Below are 23839 nucleotides of genomic sequence, written 5' to 3' on the forward strand. Positions count from 1 at the left end.
GTAATAGGGTTTTGAATTAGAGATATTCTCGGAGATATTCATAGATATCCGATTAATTGTACGATTATCTTTCCTTGTACAACTCTGATTCTATATTTTATAATTCTCTATATAAAGAGGCCCCTATTATCAATGAAAGTACGACTCAATTATCTCCTAATTCAGTTTTCTTTAAACACGTTATCAGGACCAAGCCCTAACCCTGAAATCCCAAAAATCAAAAATCCTAAAACCCTAGAACACCTTGCCACAACGCTGCCACACCTTGCTATAGCGTGCCACACCTTGCCACATCCCGCCGCACCTTGCCAAAGCGAGCCACGGCGTTGCCACAGCCCGCCACAGCGAGCCATAGCCCTGCCACACCTTGCCACAGCACGCCACACCGTGCCACACCTCTAGCCACAGAACTGCCACACCTTGCCAAAGCGAGCCACGGCGCTGCCACACCTTGCCACAACGAGCCACAGCCCTGCCACACCTTGCCACAGCACGCCACACCGCTGCCACACCAGAAACCCTAATTAGAGGTATGTTTTAAAGTTCCCGTTTTTAGAGTTTTTGTTCTTTTTCTCTTCTTTTTCCTCGGCGACTTGCAAACTCCCTTCTTCTACCCTCCTTTCTTTATCATAGGGGAGACCTAATTAAGCCGAACTGTGGGGGTTCGTGCTCACTCCAAGCTTGGAGCTTGTAGAGTCCTCCAAACTTAGAGTTTGTTGAGAAGTTATGATCGACCACAAACACATCATTGTTTATATCTAATCCAATTCCTCTAGGAATCGGATTTCTTGGAAGTGACTACGCTCAGAAATTCTATTATTTTTGTGGTAGCCTTTTTTTCGCTCCGAAACTAACCCTAATTTCTTGTTCTCTTTCAGGATGAGTAACCTGAACAAACTAGACTTCGTTCCATTGGGAACAACTGGCTATGGATATCACAAGTGGTTTTGTGATGTCCGCCAGCATCTCAAGGCCGATGGAATCCTGGATATGATTCTCGAGCCCAGCCGGGATGTGCTAACTGTTCAGCAAACTCAAGCTTTAGAAGCAAATAGAGCAGTCTTAGAGGCAAATAAGGTGAAAGCCATCATCCTAATGACTTGTCATATGAATGATTGGCTCCAGTATGAGTATATGAATGAAGAAGACCCCAGAAGACTGTAGGTCTCACTCGAAGAAAGATTTGGCAACGTCCGTGATTCCTTGCTTCCTGACCTAGAAGTGAGATGGCATAACCTCCGCTTCTGTAATTTCAAGTCAATTCTTGACTACAACTTAGAAGCACTTCTCATTAAGTCCTTAATCGAATTCTGTGGTAAAGAGATCACAGATCCGATGTTGATTGAGAAGACTCTCTCTACCTTCCCTGTCTCTGCATTGATGGTTGCTAAGAACTATCGAATCGATGTTACTGCAGGACGGATCACAAGGTTTCATGAGCTCATTGGAGCTATGAATGTCGCTGAAAAGCATGACAACATCCTTGTGAAGAACTATAATTTGAGATCCGTGGAAACAGAGCATATTCCGGAGTCCAATTATAGTCACGCCCCTAAGAGAGAGAGCCAAGAGCGAAACCCTAATCTTAGAGATACTTCTGGATAGGCCTGGGCTCGGGTCGGGCCGGGCTCGAAATTTAGTGAGACCGAGACCGAGCCCGAAACTGTCGGTTCGGGCTGGTTCGGGCTTTTTCGAAAATGAAAACCGACAGAAACCGAACACAATCAGGCCGGTTCGGGCTTTCGGGCTTTTCGGGCCCAAAATCCAGTTCAGCTGAGCTTTGCCAGTTTTCCTGTTTTCTCGGTTTTTCAAGGACAGTTTTGGACTTCTGGCAATTTTGCCACTCATTTTCATACCTGGAAGGCTGGAGTCCATATCAAATTATCAATGCTATGAAATAAAGTAATAAACTCATTAGCATAATAGTGATCAACTGATCATGGCATCATGCATTATTACAAGTTTACACTTTACAACACAGTTACAAATTCACATTTTTCACAACTACAACTCTACAAGTCACAAATAGTCAAACAGACAAATTCATTGTCCAACATAAAACAATCCACATTATTCAATCAATTCATTCAAACCAAGAGTTCAATCAACTGAAATTTTGAATGGTACAACTACAACAGAAAAGAAAAGTGAGAGAACAATGAAACATGAACACAATTTGCAGAAACTGGGCACAAATAGTCAAACTGTGAATTGTGAAATAAGTGAAATAACTGAAGCTTCAGGCCTCTAGGCTCTAGCTGCTCGGCCAGCTGCCTTGCTCCACAAGTCCAGAACTCCATGACAAATTGACAACTCGACAAGTGCACAAGTCTGCAACTCTGCATTCACATTTCAAAACTTCAAATTACAATTTTACAAATACAAAGTTAAAAACAATAACCTGTAGGACACTGTAATGAAACACAGCTAGAATACAAGATATGAAGATAATATAAATTTCCAAATCAAAAATGCGGATTCCCATACAAAGTTACAGAGTACAAATTAGGAGTCCATTCCAAATAAAAAAATGCAGGTTTCCCTACTTCTCATACAAGGAGTCCATACTTGATACTCCATAGTCCATACCAGATCAAAAATGCAGGTTCCCAAATCCAAAAAACACCACTGATCCATACCAGATTGGCAGATTTCCTAAACTAGGACTCCATACTCCATACTCCATCCAGATCAAAAATGCAGTTCCTAAATCCAAAAGCACCACTAATCCATACCACATTACCACCAACCTAAACTAGGATTCCAGTTCATAATTTCACATTTTTCACACACAAACATGAACACAATACCAGATCAGCATATAGATTATGCACATTATGCAGATAGATACCAGTATTCCAATATCATTAAAAGCATTAACCAATATCATTAAACTATTAAAGCATAACATCAACCAAATGATTGAAGACAAGAACATTATGCAGTATGCACATTTCCAAAAGCATTAAGGTAGAACACTAACCAATAAAAGTTGTACATTAACCAAATGCAGAAATGCACAATTTTAAAGAAAAACTGGGGCAGTAAGTTATAGTACCTTATTTTGCTGTTTTTCCTGCATCAACTACCTTTGAAGTCTTTGATGCTTTGGATGATTTAGAAGTAGATGGCTTTTCAGGCTGATCCACTATACTACCTTCTTCTCTTGCATGTTCTGCAAAGCAGCAAAAGTGCAATGTTCAAACACAAAAATGCAGATTTTCAAACATTGTATCATAAAGTATAAACTTGAAATAAATTAACAAGGCAACCATTCCAAAAATAAAAATCATACCATCCTCCACACTTTCATAAAATTCCATGTCCTCAATAGTAGGAACATATTGAATGTTGTTGATGCTCTCAGATCTGATCCAGTTTTGGTAGCAAATCAATGCTTCCACTGTTTTGGGAGTTAAAGAACTCCGAAAGGGATCGATCACTCTTCTGCCAGTGCTAAAGCAAGACTCACTTGCCACTGTACTCACTTGTATTGCCAAAACATCCTTGGCAAGTGCAGCAAGATTAGGATACTTGGCACCATTCATCTTCCACCACTCCAATATATCCCACTTTTGAGGATTTGGAGGCTTCTCAATCGGGTCCAATAGGTATCTATCCACTTCATGTCCAATAACAGCTTCGTCGGAGTCTTCCAATTCTCTCTCCCAATCTTGTTCCATGTCGGCTATTTTTCCAGTAGCCTCAACACACTTTTTGGAGCTGGATTTGTAGCCTTGGCTAACTGTGCTCTCTCCACTTTTAGATTTTCCATTTCCAGTCCTTGAAGCCATCATGGATGAGCTGTACAGATCATAAAGAGACACTAGAAGCTCTTTAACCTCAGCAGACTTCTTCTTAATGTCATCGGACTCCATCTTCAGCCAATTATTGCATATACTTTCAAAGTTTCTGATCTTGAACCTTGGGTTTAACACCAAGGCAATGAATAAAAGCTGATTGCAGTCTTCCAAGCTCCCAAAATACTTATTAAACTTCCCTCTCATCTTCACGGCCATATCAAACAAGATCATTTCAGTCTCTGAACCAGTGCACGGTTTAGTGAACAATTCATCGATCTCCGATTTGATGGCCACTATATCATGAAAAGCTTTCCATGATGTTGGGTGATTTGAGGCACTAATCCTCATAGTGACATCATAGAAGACTTTCAAAAACCTAACAAAAACTGCAGCCTTTTCCCAATCCTTTTTAACCGATGGGCCTACTCTTTTTCTCTTCGGTTTCTTCCTTGAATCAAACACTTCAAGTTGCAGCTCATCATCTACATAATCGATGTCTTCATCCTCATCAAAGTACCGCTCATACTTGCTGTCTTCATCCTCAGCAGAAGTTCTGGATGCTCTGGTCCATATAATCGCTCTACTAAGGAAGGTAACAGCCAAAATAGGCGAATACGGAACCAAAGAGGTCAACGTGGAAAGAGAGAGGTAGGCAACGCCTCTGGCCATGTTGGTGGCGCCACCAACACTAAGAGTCATCCTTATGACGCTTTCAAAGCGCCTCAATCAATGGAGTCTGAGCAAAGAGATGTATGTTCTCGATGTGGAGTATCCGATCATTAGGCAAGCATTTGTAGAGCTCGTAAAGAAATTGTCACCGCCTACAAAGCATATTGTGAAGCAAGAGAAGCTCATTATATGAAACAAGAAGATTAAGAAGATGATCTAGAGTGAAGGGTTGAAGACTTCAAATCTGGCTGGGATCAATAGATCGCCAATTCTGTTATTAAGTCTTTATTTTTCCAAGAGATGTAATAGGCAATTACCATATATTGTACTAAATGCCATTGGTTTAGCTTCTCTTCAAAGTAGCTAGGCTCATCCAAAGTAAGTATGATGTTTAGGAAGGTTTTGAGATAAGTGGTACTTAAGCGAGCTTTGCTCCACCGACATCTCTCTACTCACCTGGTCATATTTATTTTGGAGTTACCGAAAGAAATCAAACGATTACCTTTGTTTTGCATTAGCTAGCATTTGGATTAGATTCTCTTAATGGTTAAGAGACAATGATGTACTCCGTTGGCTTATGAATAAAATTTTGAGTTATTTTCATGACTCCATTTTGATTTTGAGCATATGACTTTGTGACTACGATGGCTGGGCCATCAGTATTAATTCAAGGACATGGAATAGCCCAAATTCCCCTTGCCAAATGACACCTTGATTACTGTCACAGAAACTCTTTACGCTCCTAGGGCAAATCGCACCTATGAATAGCCAAAGGATTCCATGCAAAAACACATGTAGAGAACGGAAATGAGTTCCTTTGCAATATCTCTAATGATTGCGAACAAAGGCGCATCTTAGAGAATTTTATGTGTCTCTCTAGTGGATTTTATGTCACCACTATTCGAGCTACTAAATCCAATAAAGTTATGAGAGAAGATCTCTTGGATTTAGATACATATTGGTTTTGTCAAGACATGATAGGTCATCCTAGTCATGATATGATGATCCGTCTACTAAATACTTCACATGGACATCCATTCTTCCGAGCGAAACGAAGCACGAATCAAAGATTGATTCTTGGACTAAGTATGACCACCGCCGCTACCCAGGGCACCGCCGCCGTCCACCACCAGCCTAGGGCTGGCACAGTCCCTATCCATAACGCCATGGATGACGTCCTTCATAGTGATGGCGCCCTAGGTGATACTGCAATCACCAACTTTGCTTCAAATAGCGTCTCAGACGCTTAGGCCCAACCAAAATCCTCATTGGTTGCTTCTAAGGCCTCTCGCTCATTTTATAACCCCGTTCCTTAGGGAAATTAGGACTGAGACCGTCTTATGCAAAAGATATGAAAATACTCATTCTATTCTACATAGAGTCCGTGGGGATTCTGTGGACTAGTTCAACCAACTTGCGGACTTTTAAATATCTCATGATGTTGGCTGACATGCAAACACGCTGGTCACGTGTTGTGCCATTGTCCACCTGTAAATGCCGCTTATACTACACTCCTAGCAAATATCATATGACAACGGGCTCACTCCCCGGATCATCCTATTCAGTCAATTGGATTTGACATTGCTAGAGAGTTTACATCGAAGACTTTCGATGGTTATTGCATATCACTGGGACTGATGTTGGACATCATATTCTCATGTACACACCCAAATGGTCTCGCGAAAACTACTATAATGGTACCCTCGATATTGGTAATGCACACCAATCTCCTTATATCCGCTTGAGGTTATGCAATATCGCATGCAGCTATGCTAATTCGTCTATGACCTATCGCCACTCAATCTATCTTTGCGTTATAGCTAGTGACTAGGTACAAGTATTTTGTACTTACACACATTTGAGTGAGCTATTTATGTGCCAATTGTGCTGCCACAACGCACTATGATGGGTCATTACAGACAAATGGGCAACTCAGTTGGATTTGATACTCCAACAATCGTCCGCCACTTAATGCCCTTGCTAGGCGATCTCTTTACCGCATGTTTTGCAGATTGTCACTTTGATGAGACAGTCTTCCAGTCATTAGGGGGAGATAAGAACACGAATGTTCAGCAGAAACGACAGGAGTTGTCGTGGTCTGTCCTCACTATGTCTCATATCGATCCCCACTAAAGTGACGAGATCACACATATCTGCTGCAAACATGCCTGCAAGGAAGGACGTCCCTACAAGATGATGTAGTGCCACCCTACACGGAAGTAGGCATGGTGCCAACGCCAAAGAGAGTGACACTCTAGCGATGTAGGCCACGGCCCCAGCTAGGATGTGTGGGATCGAGGCCCGTGGGTTCGAATGATACTTTGGCACAACCCAATCCTTGGATCATCGATGCTCAAAATCCGTCTCATGAAAATCTTCCGGATTATGGTTATCGTTGGGGGATGCCTCAACGTCAGAACCTATTCCTGAGAATATAGAGCTCTTTGAAAATTACACTAGTGTACATGAGACGTGGGATAGAAACTCCATCATAATTGATGATGTAGTCGCGCATTTCATTGTGCATGAGTTTGTTGAGTTCGATGATATCGAACCATGCTCCGTTGATGAATGAATGCCAATGTAGAGAGAGATTTGGCCTAAATGGAAAGATACGATCCAGGTTAAGTTGGATTCTTTAACGAAGACGAAGGTTTTGAGCCAATGATGCCAACACCTCCTAACATAAAACCTGTTGACTAATGGGTCTTCGTTAGAAAGCGTTATGAGAAAAAGAGATAGTAATCTCGCCTTATGGCGCAAGACTTCTCACAAAACGCCCTGGAATCGACTACGATAAGACATATTCTCTCGTAATGGATGTCATTGCACTCCACTACCTTGTTAGTTTGGTAGTTTCTGAATAACTGAACATGCAGCTTACAAATATGGTCATTACGTATCTCTATGGGGATCTAGATACGAAATATACATGAAGCTTCATGGTGAACTTCATTTACCCAAGTCAAGTGTCTCTAGACCACGGAGCGCGTTTTACAAAGAGGTTGAAACGCTCACTAAAGTGACTACTTGATTGGGAAGGGATATGCCCACCCGTTTCCATAACAAGTTTTGGATTCTATCGCGGTTCATGTTGGACATGATCTTCATTGGAAGCCCTTAAAGAGTTAAGGGAAACCGCTGAACACTTGAAATCCGAGTTTGAGATGAAGGATTTTGGGATAACACAATTATGTCTCGGTTTGGAACTTGAGCATTGTGTTGATAGATGCTTAAGCATTTTGACAAAGTCAAGCCTTCAAGCACCCCCATGATCGTCCGTAGTCTTCATCCTGAAAAGGATCCTCTTCGTCCAAAAGATGATGACGAAGACGTGCTAAAGGTAAAAGTGTCATGCTTAAGTACAGTAGGCGCATTATTGTACTTAGCTCGATGCGCAAGACTGGACATCTCATTTGTAGTGAACTTGTTAGCTAGATATAGCTTTGCGCCAACGCGACACCATTAGATTGGTGATATCTTTCGGTACTTGAGATGTACGATTGATATGGGTTTGTTCTATCCCTACAAAGAGACAATGGATTAGAACCTATCACATACGAAGAACGCCGCCAACACTGGCCTGCATCCTCTATCCCCATCCCAAAATAACATTAGTGTTTTGGAAGGTTTTGCTGATGTTGGGTATCTCTTTGACCCACACAAAGGTCATTCCCAAACTGGTTAAGTATTCACCATCGGTAAGGCTGCGATATCTTGGAGGTCTACTAAACAGACCCTATAGTCGCTATATCTTTGGACAATGCAGAGATTATTGCTCTTCACGAAGTGGTTCGTGAATGTATATGGATTGGATCCATAATTACACATGTTCAAACAATTGTGGTTTGAAGTCTATCACAGATGAGCCTACGAGCATTTAGGATAATGTTGCTTGTTTTGAACGAATGAAACAAGGCTATATCAAAAGCGGCAACACCAAGCATAATCAGCAACAACAGACTCTCCTCAAGATCAAAGTGAACTAGGTTCGATCTGAGGACATTGTGGCAGACTTACTCACTAAGTCATTGCCTAAATTCCACTTTTGAGAAACATGTTGGTAACATCGTTTGTGGAAGTTATCCGAACACCCATGACCATAGTCATCAGGGGGAGATGTCTACATGTATGTTTTCGAAACGTGAATGGTGTGTTGTGCTCTTTTTCCCCTTCGACTGAGGTTATTTTTGTCCCACAGGGTTTTTGATACTCAGCAAGGTTTTTAATGAGGCAACGAGAGGAGCACCATGTTTGGGCGACACAAGAGTGAGTGTTCAAGTAAATCCAGAATATGTGTCTGGCCCAAACTCTAGGTTACTTGACCTAGTTGTAATAGGGTTTTGAATTAGAGATATTCTCGGAGATATTCATAGATATCCGATTAATTGTACGATTATCTTTCCTTGTACAACTCTGATTCTATATCTTGTAATCCTCTATATAAAGAGGCCTTGATGTGCTCATATTATCCTATATTTCTATGCCTCTTAATCTTGATTTTTATGTTTAGGTCTCTTTATTTATGATTCATTTACGTCTTTTAGTGTTTTTGTAGGTTTGTTCCGTAGAAAGAAGAAAAGAAAAGCCAAAATGAGCTAAGTAGGATTGAAAGGCGATTGCAATACCACGTCCCAGAATCTGCCTGTGCAGAACATCCAACTTCGCCGAATTACTTGGAGTTATTCAGATCGAATCAGACAATGAGCCTTATATCATTGGAAAGCTACGGATGTCTACTTTCTGTAGAATTTTACAGATCTCGATTTCGATACTTCTGGAGAAAGTTATGATTATTTGAGTGAAGATAGGTCGGACAGGAAATCTGCTCGGGAATTTACAACCATTCGTGGAGAACTCAAGTTCCGTGGCACAAGATTGTCAATCCTAATGTTTCAAGGAAGTTAATTCAGTTGAGGATTCAATGAGGAACTTATTCCTACTTCTACAAGAGATATTTCAAGGTTTTCCCATTCCAAATGAAGAAAGGAATCTAAATCCAAGTTTTACAAGGAAACATGAAGCCAAAGATGAGCAGAAATCTTCCCTATATAAGGGAGCACGAATTTACATGAAGAAGAGTCTCGGGAGCACAATGTAGATGCCTAAGGAGCAGAGACGACTCATCCATCTTCCCTTTCTTTTCCCCTTCCATTCTTTTTATGTCTTTCCTATGTTTTATTTAGTTATATTTTGCTAAACCTTTTTCTAGGGTTAAGATGATGTCCTATCATGATTGTTTATGTACTTTGATGTTATATTGATGGATTTATAGTTTCTTTATGATGAATTCTTAGTCACTATTTGAATCGATGCTTTATGTTTAAGTTCTTTGATTGATCACCTTAGGGCTTTGCATCTAGTAATTAGAAGATGAATTTGAGGCGTACCTGCAATATAATTCAAATTAGCTTCTTGTGATTAAGAGTTGTGAATTACATTATTGTCGTACCTGAAGTAATGGTTTGCATGATTCTCTTGTTTTCTAGAACGTAATGAGTCCTAAGTGTTAAATTTATGCCGTACCTGGATAAACTGCATGTTAGGATATACGACCTCTGCCGTACCTGGAGAGAATCATACACTTAAGGAAAGCTATGGTCTAAGTGCCGTACCTGGACTTAGATACGGGAATTGTCATCAAAAGGAACAAAAGAATCTGTTAATTACATCGAAACATAAATAGGATTGTTAGTGGTTGATTTAGAAACCCTAGGTTTTATCATTATTTGTTTATTTGTTTGTTTCTTTAATTCTCAAATTATTTGTTTATTAAAAAAACCCAAAAATCAATATCTTCTTTTGCTTAATTGTTTATGTGATTTTGTGTTTGGATTAATTGAGTTAGGGTTTAAATTGATTATCAATCCTCAGTTGGAACGACCTCGTACTTGCACACTATACTAACGACGATTCGTGCGCTTGCGAGTTTTAATTAAAATTTCACAACAGGCCCCTATTATCAATGAAAGTACTACTCAATTCTCTCCTAATTAAGTTTTCCTTAAACACATATAAGTTAAAAATTATTGACAACATATGACTTAACAAATACATCCTTTAAAGATTGAATTAAACATATAAGGACTAAATCTTACAAATAAGGACAATCTGCTCTCCACTTGCCACATGTCATGAGTTAATGTACTTTTTTACCCTTAACTACTTCTTTTGACTTCTTATATCTTTATAAGGACTAAATCTTATAAATAAGGACAATCTGTTCTCTACTTGCCACATGTCATGAGTTAATTTACATTTTTATCCTTAACTACTTTTTTTTATGTTACTTTTTTTTTTTTTGAGAATAATCCCTTTATGTTATTTTTTCTTTTCCTGAGAATAATCCCTTTATGTTACTTCTCAAAGGGTAGTTCTAGTTAGACCTCCAAATTTGCTATTTGGACCTCCCATACTTAGTACACCTCTAATTTGCTTTTTAGAATACTTGAAAGGCTAAATGGACCTCCTTATTTTTACCAAAACACCATTGAACATGAGAAACAACAATCTGTTATCTAAATCTTCAACCACGAGAAGAAAAATAAATCAAAATCACATGATATTGCTCTCTTATGAGTAGTCTCTCCTCCACCAAAATTAATCAGAGCGTTGGTTATCAATCTTGATTATGCTGGAATCCATTTGAATTTGCTAGAAGAAGGATTTCAAGGGTTTTGGGTTGGATGGTTGAGTAATAATTATATCATAATATTCAATAAATTTAGTTTAAGAAAATTCCAAATAAGAATGTTTTGAATTTAATTTTGTATTAAATGAAAATTATTATTTTTACTTAATTGTTTTAGGTAAATTATAAAACTATATAGGCAATATAAGGAAATTCCGGAAAAAAATTTAATTGAATGTTATATTTGAGAAGGTATGAAGAGTATTTATTTACTTTTTTCTCTCATTTTTATCTCTTTGCCCTTATTTGTTTTTTCATATAACTTGACAAAATCTATTAATAATTGAAAAAAGTTGGAGGTCCAAATATCAAATTTGGAGGTCCAACTAGAACCACCCCTTCTAAAAAAATAAAAATAAATAAATAAATAAAAAATCTCTTCCTTTTACACTTTGCTAAGAGAGAGAATCTCATAGCTCTTCGTCAAACTTCTTTTTCAACTTTATAGCTAAACGTGTCCTTGGTTCAGTAGCAGCTTCATTTGCATTAGCAGGAGTAGTAACAGTAGCAGTAGCAGGAGTAGTAGCAGGAGAAATAGCAGTATCAGGAGCAATTAGATATGTCAATCCATGAATGACAAATCAATTCAATTTGAACAGTAGCAGATCATATCACTGAACAGTAGCAGAGCATATCATTGAAATCATATTTTGAAATCGTTGCATGATAGTCTCATCATCTATACTAGTAAAAATGTATTTCTCAATATATGAAATCAAGCTATCATTCATAAACTCGTCTACCATTCGATTTCGGAAATGAGTCTTCACAATGTTCATAACAAAAAATATGCTCTCTACACTAGCAATCGCAATTGGTGAAATCAATATCAATGTCACAAAAGAATTAGCTGAGAATCATTACTTGACAAAATACACACACACACACACACACACACACACACACATAGACGCATATGTTATTGATATTGATGTAATAAAATATTTTTTTAATCGTTTCTGTATTGGACTTGAAAATATGTAAATAAGAAAGAAATAGAAATCATTACTATAGAATGGGTTATATATTGGATGTCAAAAAGATTTGGAAAAGGAAAATATTATATGATATTAATTATCAAGGTTTTTTTTGTTTTTTTTTTTCATATTTTAATAAGAGGATCAAAGGATTTCACTCCTACCCCCATGGTGACTCAAACCCATGACCTCGATCTTAGGTAGTGGGTGCATCATTTAAAATCAAAGTCCATTCACAGTATGATTTAGGCGACCATGCATACGGTTTTCTTTGTCGAGTAGTAACTCGGTACGTCGCCCTGTACACAATTATAAGTCGTAAATGATGATTTGGAAAATAAATACGATCCAACAACACAACCTGAAACCCCTCGTAAACCAACATCTCCATTCCTTCCCGGATTCATCCCAAACTTCATCACTAAGATCGATTCGTTGATTTAAGTATTCTATAATAGAAACGAGGGATATCAAACTATCGGATTCCCGTAAATCGACAAACCGAAACTCCGCACTCCGGAAAAACCAAACTTCCTCTAGTTTCACCAAAGTCGTCTCTACAAGTTCCACACACTACAACAACCCCAACAAGCCAACAAAGAAGGCCAGAATCGGCCCCATGCGCTACCGGCAACCCCAAACTGGGTCACCAAACCTATGCCAAACTCTTCCTTTCCTCATCTCCAACAACATTCACAACTGGCCACAAAGTCAAAATCCAAACACAAAAGCTGGAATTTACCTCGGAAGCAAATCAACCGATTTTTCCCCAAAATCTTCAACTCTTCGATTCTCTCATCCCCAGCCGAATTGGAGCAAGATAGATGGTGGGTTAGGACCATGGAGAAGGCCTTGAAAGCCCAGTCAGTGGTGTGGTCGGAAACGGCCGGAAAATCGATAATTTGCTGGAATTCCAAAAATGGGCCGATTGGAGTTCTTGGCTTGGTGTGCCTTCTATTGCCACAATCGCCATACGTAGCCGCCACAGGAGGAAGAGAAAATCAAAGCGGTCCAGATGGACCGGTTTCACTGCTAGAAGTGGCCGAAATCACCGCCGATGAGGCTGGGAAGTTTCGCCGCTCTCTCTCTCTCTCTCTCTCCGATTTCCTGAAATGGAAATCACTAAAAATAGTAGTTTCCCTTTCGGGAAGCTTTCAATTATACTTAAAGAAAACTCCCAAAAATTACAAGATTGCCACTGACTTAAAACCTTTATAACATCTTCTTTACAACTTTGATTTTAACATACCGCATGTCCACGAACTCAGTTTAACATGCTCTACAACTTTCTAGAAAGATGTTTTCTCGAAAAGTGTATGAGGCAAAAAGTCAACTCTTAAAACTCCTCAAAAGTTCGAAACGAAGGTAACAAGTAAAAATAATTATCATTTACCGTCTAAATGACCAATAAATGCGTAAATTTAGATATGGGGCATAGAAAAAAAAAACTATAGCCCTCTTCTCTTAGGTTTGGTTAGGTTAGGCTTGCTTCATCCGTCGCCTTAGCTAACTAGCACCACGTGGTTGATCTCCACTCCCCTCAACGCAGGTTTTCCGATAGTCCCACTCTTTCTGAGCGGCTAAGCTGCTCAAGGCTATAGAGTACAACAAATGAAAGTTTATGGTGTTATACAATCAAGCTTGGCAGCTGAATGATACTCACCATGTGGAACAATATGAAGCGGGCCATTCTCTGATTACATTCACAGATCCATTAGATCAAAATCATATTCTTAGGTGTTTATAATTGGTGTGGCCCTGATAGTTTAGGCGTTTATAAATGGTTAAGAATATCACCTTTGTCCCTCTCCAAACCTCAGGCCTCGGTGGAGACCGCAACGTCAAAATGATCCACCCTAGAGGAGCTAAGATTAAGGTTCCAGCGATTAAGAAAATTGTTGCTACATTTGAGCCTTAGAGCCCTACTAAGAAGAACCCGAAGCTGAGAAAGAATGCTGGATTTTATATATCCTGAGGAGTCTCTTAATTCCATTCCTACTTGGAAGGAGTTAGTTCCTTTATAATTTTCTATTGATTTGTCTTGTGAATTTTGATTTATTAGAATTATTTTTTGTGTTTCTCAAAAAGTATATGTTTTTCTCGCACGAGCTACAATTGCATTTAACAGATTAATAAGTAAAATATAAATTTGTGTTTGATAGCAAGGTTCTTCTCGTGATAGGTCATAGGTTAAAGCGAAGCTAGCTTCAATATGATGTTAATGGATAGTAATTGTCAAAAGATATAGTGTGCATGAGCTACCAAATCACAATCAAATTTTTCAATGGATGTACTATTTCGGCCATTATCCGTTCAAAAATGGTGAGATACCGTGATCGGTGATGGCGCAGATGAAAACCGAAAACGTTTTCCTCTTTGCAAAGGGTGGTGGGTCCCGTGACCAATCACCAATGAGAGACTTGGTCACCAATGAGAGACTGCTCTCAAACTCAAAGCTGAAAAGCCCACCACACCCAGCATCACCTACTAATACCATTCTCTATCTGGAGCAGAGAGTCCGTCCAAACAAAAAAAACTAAACTATTTCCTCCCTTGCTTTCTCCGATGGAGAATGAACCTTTTCTCTCCTCCCCACCCCCACTTCCACTTGAACCCATCATTGAGGACCCTCATGATTTCTCTTTCAATCTCCCTCCTCCCCTCACCGACCCAATTGCGCTTCTCTTACAAGAACCCCCACACCAACATGATGAAATACACCAAGACCCACATCCCTCTTCATCGTCTTCCTCATCTTCCGGACCCCGGCATGCCCCGACCCGCAAACCCACCATTCTCCAGCGATGCAAGACCGCCCCGGCCATGGCTGTCATGCGAGACCTGAAGCCAAAGACGGCCCAGGTCCCCAAGCCACAGTCCGAGACCAGCTCCATCATCATCAGACAAGCTGTGTTGTTACTTGTCATGTATCTCTCTCTCGGTGTTGTAATATACTCTTTCAACAGGGACAAGTTCTCCGGTACGGAAACCCACCCGGTGGTTGACGCCCTCTACTTTTGTATAGTCACTATGTGCACGATTGGGTACGGCGACATTGCTCCGGAAACGCCGCTGGCTAAGGTGTTTTCGTGTGTGTTTGTGTTGGTGGGGTTTGGGTTTATTGACATCTTGCTTAGTGGGGTGGTCAATTATGTGCTGGACTTGCAAGAGAACATAATCTTGACCGGAATCCAAATGAGTCATCACCACCACCACCACCACCACCACCATGGATTTTCGGACTACATCGTTGATGTGGCCAAGGGGAGGATGAGGATCAGACTCAAGGTGGGTCTGGCGCTTGGTGTGGTGGTGATGTGCATTGGCATGGGGGCTCTGGTTTTGTGTTTCTTGGAGGATTTGGAATGGGTTGATTCCATTTATTTGTCTGTTATGTCGGTTACAACTGTTGGGTATGGGGACAAGGCCTTCAAGTCGCTGCCGGGGCGGCTTTTCGCGGCGGTTTGGCTTCTGTTTTCGACACTGGCGGTGGCGAGAGCCTTTTTGTATTTGGCAGAGGCGAGGGTGGATAAGAGACACAGGAAAATTGTCAACTGGGTATTGCATAGGGAGATCACTGTCCAGGATTTGCTTGCTGCTGACATCAATAACCATGGCTTCATCAGGTGATTTCCCAATTCATTCTTCTTTGTCATTTTCTAATTGTTATGTAAGGGAAGTAATTAATGAGTTAGCATAGTAGTTTAAGCATCTGATGCCAAATATAAGCTTGTAAACACAACCATCTAATAGGCTGCAAAATCAGTATGTTTGGACTATGAGAGTAAAATGAGTGGCAATTGAAGACTCAATCTGATAATCTTGGTAGCCCTGGCAGTTTTGTTACGGAGATATGAATCCTAGGTTATAATGAAGCCGTATGGTTCTAATGAGTATGCATGCTATCTAATTTCTAATGGACACAAAAATAGTACATGAACATTAAGACAACTCTAATAAATGCTTCTTTCTTTTTTCCCTTTTAATCCATGTATTGATCAGGTAAAGGGAAAATTCCCAAGGTCATTCTTCATTCTTGATGTACTTCAAACATGAAATCAAATTAGGTATCTAGCTACGGTTTCTCAATTAAGATGCTAGAACATTTCAATATTTGTATTGTAAATGCACTTAACTAAAGTTAACCTGTAGGAATCAGGAAAATTGCATAAGTATGCAAGTTTCAGTTAGTGATCTTGGGATCAGAAACGTTAATTTTCACATGTTAGATTTTCAGCAAATCTTAGCTTAATTGTTCAATTCGAAATGCAAATATTTTGGAATGCCAACCTTCTTTTGCTCAAATGCTTATTTCAGCAAATCAGAGTATATTGTTTACAAGCTCAAAGAGATGGGAAAGATAGATGAGAAAGATATAATGCAAATCTGCGATCAGTTCAGTAAGCTTGATTCAAACCACTCTGGGAAGATAACACTGCCCGATTTGTTGGAGAATCGCTTCTAACTGCAAATAGTCAGACCAGGTTTATGCGAAGGCCAGGAGTACAGATGCATTATGGGGAAAGTATGAAAATGTTGATGAGGAAAGCCTCGATATTTGGATATTCCTGACAAATCTTTGGATGATTAATGAATAACGTGTCGCCATGCCTTGCAAGAGATGAAGTGGATGCTGTATATAGACATTATATTTAATTCCGAAGGAGGAACCATAGATCTGGCTACCAAAGTCAAAATGTCTTGATCCTATTTCCTTTTTGATACTGTGACATATGAAATGAAAAGGGAACAAAGAAATGTGCATTCTTTAATTTGAGAGACATTATTCTCCTGAAGGCTTTGAATTGCCTGATTTACTATTCAGTTTATGTCACTCTGATTATTTCAATACTAATTTTGTTAAACAGACTCTTTATCAAGTTGGAGCAAGTGTGGGGTTACTTCCTAATCTCGGGTGCAGAGCACCCTTTAAAATCCTTATTGGATTAATGGTCTATTTGTCTCTTGAGTTGAGTTTTATCTTACTGCTAATTTACTATCTTATATTTGTTTCAATCAATTTGTTACCTTATATTTTCAAAATAGCCAATTATTGAATTAACTTGTTTTCGTCCATTTTCCATCCAAACATGTGCAACTTGTGAGGGCATTTTGGTATTGTTTTCTTTTCAAAAATAGTTATGGTTGTGTGTAAGAGCAAATTCACCCGTTGGGTCACCAGGTCACCTATTATTTACTACTTTTTAGTGTTAATTTCCACTCTCTAGGTCACGGGCATAGTTTCCAATAAGACCTAGATCACCAGGTCAGCTTGCAGGTCACCAGGGTGACCCATAAAGTGACCCATGGTGACCCAGGTCACGAAATACACTGTGTCCATGACCCAGAGAGTAAAAATACACATAAAAAGCAGTGAATAGTAGGTGACCTGATGACCCACAGATGGACTTGCTCTAAGGCACACCGGAAAAATTAGGTAATTTGACAAAAGAATACCAAATTAACTAATTTTTGAAACCTAGGATAGCAATTAACACTAAAAGAGTATAGTAGCAAATTGTCCTACATTAGCATAATGGCAAATATGTGGTTGCCCTTCTCAGATCTCTCTTTCTTTTTGAGTTTTTCTATTAGAACATTCAAATTTACTTATTTGACCTCCTATGTTTTTTACATCTCCTATCAAATTTTTATACTAAATTTACTCATTAAACATCACTAAAGTTTCTTAAATAACCTCACTCATATAATTTGCAAACAAACTATTATCGTTAAAATAAAAAACGTAGTCTTTTCAATGATTTAATTACTCTAAAAATCTTTATTACATGTCTATTCCTTAATTAGACAACATAAATATTGAGTTTTAAAAATTAATTTCTAATCAACAAAAAAATAACATGAACTATTTTGCGATTTTTTTTTCTTTCTCTTTTAGCTGTGTAAAAGAAATGAAGATTATTAATTTTTTCTTAATGTTTACTTTTTCTCTATTTTCTGTACCTCATGATTAATTATTTAAAAAAATTTTAGGTTTTTTTTTTTTTGCAAATATAATGGATAGACTTAGATTTAGGTCATAATATGATTTATTTTGTTCTCCCTCACTAATATGTGTTCAACATGTATATCATAAACTTTTATGTCACATGATCTTCATCATAGTTTTAATTCTTATTAAATATATATATATATATGAATTCTTTAATGAGTATGTAGTGAAATTGGAAAATGAAAATAGATAAGGAAAATAATAAATAATACAATCTAATATTATTGAATTGGAAAGTCTAGAGAAAATAAATTTTTTTTTTTTATAATTTTTTTTTATAATTTTTTTTTTTTTATGGAGTGGTCGCCCTCGCGGTCTTCTTCTTAAACTTCCTCCATGAATATGGAGGATTTGGGCGACACCGGTGGCGCGGTGGGGATCTGGCGTAGCAGCGAAGGTTGCTTGCCCCGTTTCTCTTCCTTGCGGCGGAGTTACTACTGTGATTCTCGATGCTATTGGAGGATCGGATGGTGAAGTAGCTTTCTGATTTTGGTGGTGGATAGGGGTTGCACGGTGGACGCGGTGGTGAGTAGGTCAAGCGGTTGTCAGCCAACAATCTTAAGGGTTCAGTTGGAAGAGGTATCATGCTAAAAAACAATGGTAATACAAACATCGTGGGATATGTTGATGCTGACTGGGCAGGAAATGCACGATCGAAAAAGCACAACTGGTTTTTTTACTTTTGTTGGTGGCAACCTTGTAACATGGAGAAGTAAGAAACAAAGTGTAATTGCTAGATCAAGCGCTGAGGCTGAATATCGTGTCATGGCCTCTTCTGCTTGTGAATTGATTTGGCTTAATGTTCTCCTTTCCGACTTAGGATTCTCCAGTAATCAACCTATGTCGCTTTTCTATGATAACCAAGCTGCAATGCACATTGCCTCAAATCTTGTGTTACATGAGTGTACTAAACACATTGAGGTTGATTGCCACTTCATCCGAGCTCAAATTCAATCTAAAGTGATTGAAACTCATTACACCAGAAGCGAGGATCAGTTGGTTGACATTTTTACTAAATCTCTTCCTACTGCTCATTTTCAGAAGATTCTTAGCAAGCTTGGTTCAATCAACCCTCTTGACCCAGCTTGAGGGGGAGTATTGAAGATTTGGTGATATGGTCAAGATATGGTTAACTTGCAATTTACGTTTGTGCATGTGGTGAATCCTCTATTATTGCAAAGCAAGCATGGTAATGCTGCTACCGCATGGCACAAATAGTCCCTTCTCATTCAATGGAGTTTAAAGCATGGTGAAGCAAGTCTAAGCATGATGTCCTTTCTTACTGACTTTCTTATATTGTAATCAGTTTAGGTAGGATTCAAGTAGTGTGAATCCTCATAGTTTTCTTTCTTTTTACTTTGTAGTGTTAATCCTGTTAGAGCAAGTTCACCCGTTGGGTCACCGGGTCACCTACTATTCACTACTTTTTAGTGTATATTTTCATTCTTTGGGTCACGAAATACACTGTGCCCGTGACCCAGGGCACGAAATACACTGTGCAGGTCACCATGGTGACCCAGAACACTGTACAGGGTGACCCAGGGCACGAAATACACTGTGCTCGTGACCCAGAGGGTGAAATTAACACTAAAAATCAGTGAATAGTGGGTGACCTGGTGACCCAACGGGTGAACTTGCTCTTAGTCTTCTTTCTCGTCTTTGTCTATGTATTTACTCATTTATGTAAAGGTTCCAATACAATTCAGTACTAAGAAAAATTGCACCATCAATTTGTGTTTTTCTACAAGAGGCATGTAGAGCTCAACAAATAGACCAACTTTTATACCTGATTCAAAATCAAAGGTCGCCGGAAAACATGGAAACTCGCCGGAAAAGTCAAAACCTTCTTTCATTCAGTTCTCTCTCTTGGCTCATCATCTGTATGAACAAATACCATGAATAGGTCGGCCACATCGAGAGGAAGCTTCTAATATAGGTCCAACACCGCGACGTGGCCGGAATCGGAAAATCCGTCGGCGAACTCGAGAATCTTTTGGGTTTCCTCCTGCCGCTGTCGCCTGTCCTTTGGAGAAGGGACAACCGGGTTCCGCTTTCTTCTTCCGAGATGAGTTGAACGGCACCGGTCCGACGTCCAGGCGAGGCTAGAAAACGGAATAGAAATCGGGTCGAGTGGCCGGGAGGAAACGGGTCGAGACTGAGTCGGTCTGGGCTGTGATCTGATGCAGCTCGACCTGATTCCACACACACAAAGCGGTCTTTGAAATGGACGCTCCAGATTGCTCCACTGGAATTTTCTATTTTTAATTAAATTTTTGGATAATAACAACTTCCAAAAATCATTAAAAATAGCTCAGATATCTGAAAAATTCTCCAAAAATTCCTACAAACTTGTAACGACGTCTAGTTAAATTCTAGGGGCTCGGAAGATAAATTTTGACAAACCAAAAATTTAAATAATTTTGCAAAGCTATAAATAGTTTAAAAATAGAGAAAATTTTGCAAACAGTGCACCAACTAAAAGCCACTAATAAGTTTTATACATAAAGTTTCAAACCGAGCACTTTGGTACACGAAATCTGAAGCCCGGCCCACTATATAGACACGACGTCAATGACGCCGTTTACTCTTATGTCATTACTCATTTACAAGAGGGTAATTTAGTACTTTTCCTCCCTCTTAAAGTGAGCCGCGACGGGAGCACTTGCTTACATTTCTTATTTTATTCTTTCTGACTCTCTCCGATTTGCAGACTAACATTTGTAATTCAAGAGGAAGATTAGGCGACCTCATTGGGAATAAGGGCAACAGTCGGGGCTCCGATTCCCTCGGCGTCGTACTTGGCGACAAACCCTTTTTCTTTGATCGCTATCTCTTCGGTCAAACGGGTCGGGTATGAGCGGCCTGACGGGGCTGTGCACCAGCGCCGGAAAATCGAGAACGCTCGGCGACAAAATCTTCGGGTTTCGCGGCGAGAATCCGAAGTTGTTGTTGTTGTTGGAATTTAACACCAGGATTGGGATTAGAGGGTTCAACCGGAGATTCTTCATGGCGTTGTTGCGGCGCTCGTAGAGATTGAAGCCGGACGAAGGTGGTCGGGTATGTTAGCGGAGTCGGATCTGGTCATGGGTTTCGGGGGTTGGGCGATTGGGGATGCTTGGAGTCCATTGTTGTTGTTGTTGGAGGTGTGGCTGTTTGGGGATGGGAGAGCGTTTGGGTTGGTGTTGGTCGCTCTTCTGGGAGAGGTTTCCATTGATGAGCGTCTGATTACAGAGAGAAATGAGTGAGGAGAAAAAAAGAGGAAGAAGAAGAAGGAGAAGAGAGAGAGATTGATGAGATGAGAGACCCCTGTTGTTATCTTGTGCTGCTTTGGTTTGGTAAGAAATTATCGGGATTGCGATTAGATGGTTTCGGCGGAGAAGCTTGAGCATCGAAGGGTGTGGATTGATGGTAATGGTTGGAATCGCAGAGGTGATCGGGATTTTTTTTTTTTTTTTTTTGGTGTTGGGTGGAGGGGGGTGGTTGTGTGTGTGTGGAGGATAGGTGCCCAGCGAGAGAGAGAGGGTGAGCTCTGGGTGCCCAGAGTAAGAGAGAGAGAGAGAGGGTGCTCAGAGTAAAAACTTGAAGAGACCAAATTACCCTTCAAATTAGGCCAGGTAGCACTGAAACTAACGGCGTCATTGACGTCGTGTCTAGATAGTGGGTCGATCTTCAGATTTCATGTACTAAAATGCTCGGTTTGGAACTTTATGTATAGAAATTATTAGTGGTCTTTAGTTGGTGTACTGTTTGCAAAATTTTCCCTTAAAAATAATCTAAATTCAACTAAAATAGCTGGAAATTATTTTTCCTTTCAAAAATAGAAAACCAAAATTCTGAGATCTCACAGTGGGAGTAGTAAGAGATGGATCCAGAGTTGAAGGAGGGAGGTTGAGCGATGGTTCTAGGATTGGAGATAAATCATAAAGATGATAGCTCTTTGATCTGGGTGAATGAAGAAAGGTGTGGAAAATTTGATGGGCCTGCATTATCCCTAGAAGAAGATCCAACAAATATATTTTGGAGATGGGTCCAAAACATAGGATGATTGAAAGTTTAGAAGGGCATCACGCATAGTTGGAGGTAAGGTGGGCCTGAGAAAAGGGTTGGCCTGCTTATCAAACATCTCAGCCTTACCTTTGTCATGTAGGGCTGCTTGTTGTCCTTCATGAGAGGTCGGGTGGGCCAACTGATAGTCAACCATGTGAGTATCCCTATCAGAGTTGAGGTTTTTAGCAGGTTCATTAATGGTGAGAGCTCTATTTCTCCACACCATGTTTTGTAAGGAAGACAGGAGGTCATGTTGCGGCGAAGACAAAGCATCCTATATGGGATAAAAATGAAGAGCCTATTAAGGGATCAAGAACAGACCTTCCAGAGGACGGAATAAAAAACGAGGAGCGGCTCAACACCCACCTGAACATTGAAGTTGGCATTGTCGTGAGCCTGTGATGGGCCTTTGAGAGGGGGGAAGGAGACACCTCGCAGCCCAAAAGATTACATCCATTTTCCAAATTTTAGAAAAGAGGAACCATCTTTTTGAAGGCATAAGTTAGCTGCATGAGGTTATGGTCAGGTTACATGGACAACCTACAGTTTGTCACAGAATTTAGATAAAAGTTTATATCGAATCTGGGCATGCTTCAAAGTCTAGTTGAGTGATGAAAACCAAATCTGGAGATAAAAGGTAAATGAGAATCGATTCTCACACTGATTCTCAAAAATCTTTGCCAACCATCTGGCCTATGAGGATCTTCTATAGCTTTAATTGTGCCTATGGCAGCTCTAATGAGATTGACATTGTAAAGAGCCATGTAACACAAAAGGAGAAAATGAACTTGTATCCATACTGATAGAAGGTGTACAGGCAGATTACTGAGACGACTTTCCAAAGCCAGTTACTGACACTAAAGCTACATCCCATAACAGATCATGGACCATGATCCATAAGGCGCTGACCAGCAGCTATATCTTTTACTGTGATCGAGTAGATACTATAGTCTTAGATTGGTTTGAGATGAAACCATCCAAAGCCTTGCCAAGCTTGTGTGAGGATTCGGATAACAACAACAACAACAACAATGAGATACTAATTAGAGATGAAATAGCCTATTAGTTGACAAGGAAACTCTTCTAACTCAACAAAGTCCAGCAGGTCAACCTAGGTTGATCTCATGCTGAAGGTCAAGAGGAATTACATCTTGTGGGTTAGCCATGAGAAAACAATTGATCTTTGGTGGGGGTGTGAGGATTCAAAGACCAGATAACTTGTTGGGGACCAATGAAAATATTGTAGTAACAAAAAGAGATGATAGGGATGTGACTGAAACGGTGTGAAGCTTGATTCCTATAAATAAGGGAAAAGCCATGGAGGTAAAGAGAAGTATTAACCCAGGTTGAAGGGGCGGTGGAAGAGGTGTTCAATTTCAATGGATTCTTCCAACGCTGGACTATAGACTTTTGATAGATGACGGAGTAGGCGAGTCGTAAAGAAATATCTGCAAAGTTTGTAGGAGTTGCAGATGATCCTAATGAAATTGAATGCATCTGCATGGCAGAAAGGTTGGGGTAAGAGCTCTCTGTCAAAGAAGAAAACAAAACCTAAGGAGATGTTAGGTTGAAAAGTGCAGTGGAAGGGGTTGATTAGATGTGAGTTACAAGCTGAGTAATGATGTTTGAGAAGGGTTTC

General features: G+C 39.7%; 1 protein-coding gene across 1 annotated transcript; it reads left to right on the top strand.

The window, feature by feature from the left end:
• The first annotated feature begins 14547 nt into the window (after positions 1-14547).
• On the top strand, positions 14548-17020 carry LOC133722457 (two-pore potassium channel 5). Its single transcript, XM_062149346.1, has 2 exons — positions 14548-15766; positions 16458-17020. The coding sequence occupies exons 1-2, from the start codon at positions 14706-14708 to the stop codon at positions 16603-16605; spliced, it is 1209 nt and encodes a 402-aa protein (XP_062005330.1). The 5' UTR covers positions 14548-14705; the 3' UTR covers positions 16606-17020.
• The last annotated feature ends 6819 nt before the right edge of the window (positions 17021-23839 follow it).

This window comes from Rosa rugosa, chromosome 7 (assembly GCF_958449725.1).
Source record: "Rosa rugosa chromosome 7, drRosRugo1.1, whole genome shotgun sequence".
NCBI classification, from domain to species: domain Eukaryota; kingdom Viridiplantae; phylum Streptophyta; class Magnoliopsida; order Rosales; family Rosaceae; genus Rosa; species Rosa rugosa.

Excerpts from the sequence above, each read along its gene's own strand:
- LOC133722457 (XM_062149346.1), top strand. The coding sequence starts at position 14,706 with ATGGAGAATGAACCTTTTCTCTCCTCCCCACCCCCACTTCCACTTGAA. Across the intron at positions 15,767-16,457 it reads AATAACCATGGCTTCATCAG|CAAATCAGAGTATATTGTTT; the intron begins GTGATTTCCCAA and ends TGCTTATTTCAG.